This window comes from Cibotium barometz, chromosome 62 (genome assembly GCF_041138505.1).
Source record: "Cibotium barometz isolate CiBa-2024 chromosome 62, ASM4113850v1, whole genome shotgun sequence".
Lineage (NCBI taxonomy): Eukaryota > Viridiplantae > Streptophyta > Polypodiopsida > Cyatheales > Cibotiaceae > Cibotium > Cibotium barometz.
The window spans coordinates 12,260,065-12,266,394 of record NC_141107.1 but is presented as its reverse complement, the minus strand read 5'-3'; the positions used below and the strand labels follow the sequence as shown (position 1 = coordinate 12,266,394).

General features: G+C 41.7%; 1 protein-coding gene across 5 annotated transcripts; it reads left to right on the top strand.

Annotated features, from left to right (window-relative positions):
• The first annotated feature begins 2,468 nt into the window (after nt 1-2,468).
• On the top strand, nt 2,469-5,289 carry LOC147604145 (uncharacterized). Of its 5 annotated transcripts, none has more exons than XM_086795306.1 (4): nt 2,469-2,799; nt 3,296-3,788; nt 3,876-4,092; nt 4,198-5,289. In XM_086795306.1, exons 2-4 carry the CDS (start codon nt 3,385-3,387, stop codon nt 4,888-4,890), a joined length of 1,314 nt encoding a protein of 437 aa, XP_086651432.1. In that variant the 5' UTR covers nt 2,469-2,799; nt 3,296-3,384; the 3' UTR covers nt 4,891-5,289. The 5 variants fall into 5 exon arrangements, with proteins under 5 accessions (XP_086651432.1, XP_086651430.1, XP_086651433.1 ...); XM_086795307.1 differs by having other exon boundaries at nt 2,472-2,799; nt 3,296-3,820; nt 3,929-4,092; XM_086795303.1 differs by lacking the exon at nt 2,469-2,799 and adding an exon at nt 2,845-3,191.
• Nucleotides 5,290-6,330: the final 1,041 nt, after the last annotated feature.

Sequence of the window (6,330 nt, the reverse complement as noted above, 5' to 3'; positions counted from 1 at the left end):
TACACACACACACATAATATATATATATATGTGTGTGTGTGTGTGCGTGCACTTGCACACACACACATGCACGCACACACACACTTGTGTGTGCACGCGTACGCACGCACGTGCGCGTGCACACACACACACACACACACATATTGAGAGAGAGAGAGAGAGAGAGAGAGAGAGAGAGAGAGAGAGAGAGAGAGAGAGAGATGATGATGATGATGATGATATTAACTTCCATAAGAGACCATATATGACCTATGAGACTAATACCAGTGCAATGAACTGATTATGGCTTGTAACAAGAGCCATGAGGTTCATAGCAAAGAAAATATAACCTAGAGTATATATGCATGTGGCCGATGAATGAGAATCTATGTATGAGGCTTTGGAATGAAAGTCTTTCCTTTAAGATGAACCACCCATTTTTCCACTTTGCATGCTGCTTGCATATTTTCTAACTTTGCTCCCTTTTGCTTGACTTATGTTTTTGTGAGTTCTTATATTATTTATAGCTCGTACCACCTTGAAGAGTTTGGGATTATCAAAGAATTGCAAACTTACCTTCATTATCGTTGAAAATGATTACTACACGATTATTATGTTTTTGTATTGGATGTGTGCATGTGCACACATGCACGCATGTGTGTACACGCATGGGTGTGGGTGGGTGTGTGTGTGTGTGTGAGAGAGAGAGAGAGAGAGAGAGAGAGAGAGAGAGAGAGAGAGAGAGAGAGAGAGAGAGAGAGAGAGAGAGAGCGCTAAGACCCAATTAGCATAGGCTTAATCACATGGTTGGTTTCTTCATTTGGATGGTGAGTTCTTTATAATAGTTATAGCATACCAATGTTGTCATGCACATTTGACTTTTACATTTAATAGAAAGGGTAAGTTCTCAATTCAAACGAGGGACATACTAGAGCATGAAAAGGTTGGCCCCTTTGCATTCAATGGAACTTTAATCAAAGTACTCTATTTCAAGCTTTGTACAATGTAAAAAACTTGAACCCAATAAATGTTTAATAAAAAGGGTAAGTTCTCAATTCAAACGAGGGACATACTAGAGCATGAAAAGGTTGGTCCCTTTGCATTCAATGGAACTTTAATCAAAGTACTCTATTTCAAGCTTTGTACAATGTAAAAAACTTGAACCCAATAAATGTTTAATAAAAAGGGTAAGTTCTCAATTCAAACGAGGGACATACTAGAGCATGAAAAGGTTGGCCCCTTTGCATTCAATGGAACTTTAATCAAAGTACTCTATTTCAAGCTTTGTACAATGTAAAAAACTTGAACCCAATACAATGTTTACCATAGTAGCCCAACAAAAGCATGTGCAAGAAGTTAATTCAAGTAGAATGCATCCAAAGAGAATTCAAGTTGGTTCAAGTCGAATGCATCCAAAAAGAATTTAAAATACACACTAGAAAAGATTTTGGAAAGAATGCTATCACTAAGAGTACTAGGAATCTATTATCCAAGCAGCCAAATAGGTGAAATCTATGAGATAATGCCCTATGCAAGCCTCATACCTGTTGTGATGGAAATGCTCTTTACATAACATAGTAAACTTTTCTCTTCTTCTTCTTCTTCTTTTTCTTTTGTGAGAATTAGTCCCTCTTTTGCTGTGAGGGACAAGCACTGATGGGGGTGTAGGGCCGTGGTCGAACACATGACCCCTTGGTCTAGGCCGAATTAGCTAGCCAATTTGTCACAATGTCTGCTGCCTAGACCAAGGGGTCATGTGTTCAACCACGGTCCGTATATAAATACAAAGAGAAGAGTTTAGATCGAGATTCCTCAATTTCACAAGGGAAAAGTAGTAGTAGTGGGCGTTGTCTAGGGAATTCAGCCTAGACCAAGGGGTCATGTGTTCGACCGCGGCCCATATATATATAAATACAACAAGTCAGTTCTCACCCGTCTCTGGCGAGGTTGACATCTCTCTCTCTCTCTCTCTCTCTCTTTAAAGCCCTCCCCCTCTCTCTCCCCTGCTCTCTATCCACCCTTCCCCCCACACCCTTCGCATTCTTTGATGACACGTGTCAAAAGAGACGCGACTCTCCTTTATATATAGTATTGATATAGAAGAGAAGAGTTTAGATCTAATAATATATCCCCAAAAGAAGAAGAAAAAGAGTTTAGATAGAGATTCCTCAATTTCACTAGGGAAAAGTAGTAGTTACTAGTGATTAGGCTAAATGTAGGCTTTCTTGCACAATTTTTTGGAACTATTCCCCACTTCCAAGCACATTAGAGAGTGATGATTGGGACTAGGGAGTGGGCAGCAAGTGGTGGGGACACAAGGACATGAAAAATATAAAGAAAGAAAAGAAGAGGGTATAGATAATAAATAAAAAAGCCGAGAAGGAGAGCCCCACATTAAAAGTTCACCACGTGAGCTGGGCCACACAAAACATGTGCGTAATCCACGTTTAATGATGGGGAAGGTTGACAATAATCATGCTGTAATCGCCAATTGATGGATGTGCCCCTTCTGATAAAATGCTGCAATTATATTATTTATATTACATTCATGCTTGTTCTAAAGTATATCTAGAGGGCTCCCATCATCATCAATGTTTTTCTCCAGCACAAGGCACTGTTGTAATCTGACACTTGCTTTCCCTGCTTCTCGAGGTTTGATCCTGTCTCACATGGGTTGCCTGCAGAAATCATTCTCTTAATAAATGTTTTTAATTTTCTCTTTATTCTTGTCCTCCGGATCAATCCTCAAGTGGGTTCCGTACTAGAGGTTCTGGGTCAGTTTGCAAGCTCAACACCACACAGATAAGAGGGATCTGTAAGGTGATAGTTTCAGTCTACTTTTTCCATTTTCATAGTGTTTCAGTGTGTGTTTTATTAATTATCTGCTAGTATCTCTTTGTATGTTTCAATTTATGCAAGGCTTACTTATATCTTCTTCATCTTTTGTGTGTGTGTGTGTGTGTGTGTGTGTGTGTGTGAGAGCATCAAGGCTTACATATCTCAAGCTAATTTTGTGTGTGTGTGTGTGTGTGAGCATCAAGGCTTACATATCTCAAGCTAATTTTGAGCTAAAGTCTCTCTTTATTTGTGAAATATTGCAAGGATTACATGTCTTCAGCTAAGGTTGAGCCAACTTCTCAATTCATGTGTGTTTTACATTATTGCTATGTTTGTGTTTCTACTATGTTTGTACATATGTTTGGCCCTTACTGGTGAGGTTCTGCCTACATACTGCTAGGTATATGTACTTTGGTTCTCTATAAAGATCATGAGATTGATTTTAACTGTTTTCTTTGTGTGCATCTGGACAATACAGAGGTCGTCAAAGCGAGGAGAAATCTCAAGCCATGCTTGAGAAGGTGGCCCTGTAGATCTTTTCTCATTTTAACATCAGGGAACCCATCAATGGAGGGCAAAAGGGATGAACCTGAAAGCATCAATGTCTGGGAGCTCATGTTGGGCCTTGATGATGATGATGATAATTCTCTCAGACCAACTCATCTTCTGGCTGCCTTGACATCGAAACATATGACCCCTCCCGCCACTGTTGCTGCAAAGCTGTTACCTGATTCCTTTACATTGGAACCATCAAATGTAAAGGTGAAATCTCAGTGGCCTCTCAAGGTAGATGGTGGCCGTGGAAGGTCCATGACATATGCTGCAGAAGACTCAATCAGGGATATGGCAGCATGTCGGGATATGCCGATTAAATGCAGCTCCATTGATGGATCTACCCTTAACAGTTCAGCCCTTTTTGGTGATGGATCAAGCACATCCTCTGTTGAAACTTTAGCTGATAACTTGCAAAGGTCTCTCTCTTTCAAATTTTCTGACAATAAAGGTATTCTAGGTTATGAAGATGCCTTTGATTCTTACCATAGCAAAGCTTCTACCAGGGATTTTTCTAATGATGCCACAAGCTTCACCACAAGTTGGCTGTTGCGTGAAGGTGAGGCTGCCAGCTCTCCTTCGAGCCCGTCATTCTCTAGTGCAGTAAGCCTTAAGAAATGGTTCCGAGCCTACAGCCGCACATCAAAGCAGCGAAATGATATGAAGGCTGGGTCCAAGTCAGCCGTTCATGAGTCTCAATCCAAGAAGCTGCCTCCACATCAAGTAACACCTTATCTTATACCCGCTCCTTTTTTTTTTGACAAGTAGTTTTTATTTATATTAAATAGCAGATCCCTGCTTCTAACAGCTTACCTTATACCTGCTAAGGTGAGTGGGTCAAATTACAAGGGAATTGGTGATTCTAGTGATGCAAATGGTGATGCAAACCATGTCTCTACTGCACTAAATCAGAACAAGATTGTGGAGGCTCAAGATGCTCCAGTCCGCCATTACAGGCATTCCTTTTCCAATGGGAACCGGAACAAACAGTTCACCGAAGAGAGGAGTCTGCCTACCATCAACAGACCCAGCAGTTGGGAACTAGAGAAAGTTGTAGCAGACGCAAGGCTCAAAGCCGTGCTGTACTCCACAAGCTCGCAGGCAGACATTAATGCTTATGAAGACAGCAATGCAGTGAGGGCCATCCTGATATCCCTTGTGGGTGCTTCTTTCGATGAAAAGAGCATCTCACAGTATCCAGACTATGAGCAAGAATTAAAGAATGCACTCAATATGCCCGCAGCTGTGGTGCCAACTGTTTATGTGAGGGGTAGATATGTTGCAGGAGTGGATAACATCATGCAACAGTACAAGAAGGGCATATTGGGCTCTCTGTTGCTGGAAACCCTTCCTCACGGTTTGAAGCCCAATGCGCCCTGCGTTTGCAGAGGGGGCAAGTTCTTGATTTGCCCACTTTGCAAGGGCAAAGGCAAGCTTTCCAGACAGGGAGAAGAAGCCTTGTCTTGTCGGCATTGTAGTGGAACTGGTCTCATTAAGTGCCCCAGCTGCCTAAACTCATAGATCACCTTCATAATGTGTTTTCCTTTAGTGGTGCATTTGGTTTGGATACTTTTGATTCTTGCAAAAAATTTGTCCAGTGATAATGATGCATAGAGATGAGAGGTATTTGCATGGGATGGTTTCCTTCCTTTGACATTATCAAAGTTTACTACCTGTGGAAAACCTAATAAGCAGCAGGGAGGGCATAAGGTGCGTGGAAAAGCTCTACTCGATGTGGTCAATCTGCTGTATCTGGGTCCTGACTTGCTCTAGTTTGTAAGGCTCCCTTTATGAGGAGTGTCAGTGCTTGAGATATAGTCAGCTTTATGAGTAAACTCCACAACCTATGGTGTAAGAGTATGTACATGTCTGTTGCCATTGGAACTTGCCTTTTATCATGAAATTTAATCCACTATCTCAGACCATGCCTACAATCAGTATGGAACAAACTGTTTAGTCTAGTTAGACTTGGCTTTTGTGCCTATACTGTTGTCATGTACTGCACTCTGGTCCTGCTAATCTTATGGCAATGTACATCTTCAGTTGTGTTTATTCAATTATGTGATGCATGGTGTATGTCTAGCACTAGTCTTTTTTCCGAGAAGCCTCTGGAAAAGCTTTCGGCACAGTTTGGCTATCCTTTCCCTGTCCTTCCTCTCCCCTCCCTCCTCTGTCCTCATCTTCCTTTTTTTGTATATACTCCTAAATCCCGTAGATTTGGTGATCATTGCCCTCCAAGCCCTCAAATGGTCTGCTTTCAGGCCACCACGAATGTTTTTGATTGGGAGTGTTAGTCTAGATTCTCAGAAATGTTCCTTACCCAAGTCAATGAATGAATGAATGAATGAAAATGTGTGTGTGTGTGTGTGTGTGTGTGTGTGTGTGTGAGAGAGAGAGAGGAGAGAGAGAGAGAGAGAGAGAGAGAAGCTTCATTAGAGGATATGACAGATTGGCATAATGGTTTGTGAGATTCTTGAAACCAAGATGTGACCTTCATTTGCAAGCATCAGTCGAAGAAAAATGCTAAAACTCGAGGGGTATTGACTTGCATTTTCAAGTGCCTTTAATGAGAGTTAGACTTTATGGATTGAAGGAAGGGGTCATGGAGCATTGAAAATATCTTGGGGAATGGTAGAGAGTGAGATGACCCAAGAGAAGTAGGAAAAGTGATCTGGGGAATGGTAGATAGTTAGATGTAGGAAAGTGATATGGAAGTGGCCTCTAGATGTGTAGCCTAGTGGTGTGGGTTTGTGATTGGGAGGGTGGAGGTCCTAAGTTCAAATCACTGTTGGTTCCTCCAGGTGTCCAGGCTGTTTGCGGCCAGAATTGTACCGCCTTTAGACAGAAGCCCAAGCAGTCTTTGGGTGGGAACTCAAGTTGCCAGCCTGGTGCCTTGATCAGAGACACAGATTCATTGAAGAGTTAGAATATTGGAGGCTGAAGTACACATGGTTAGATACT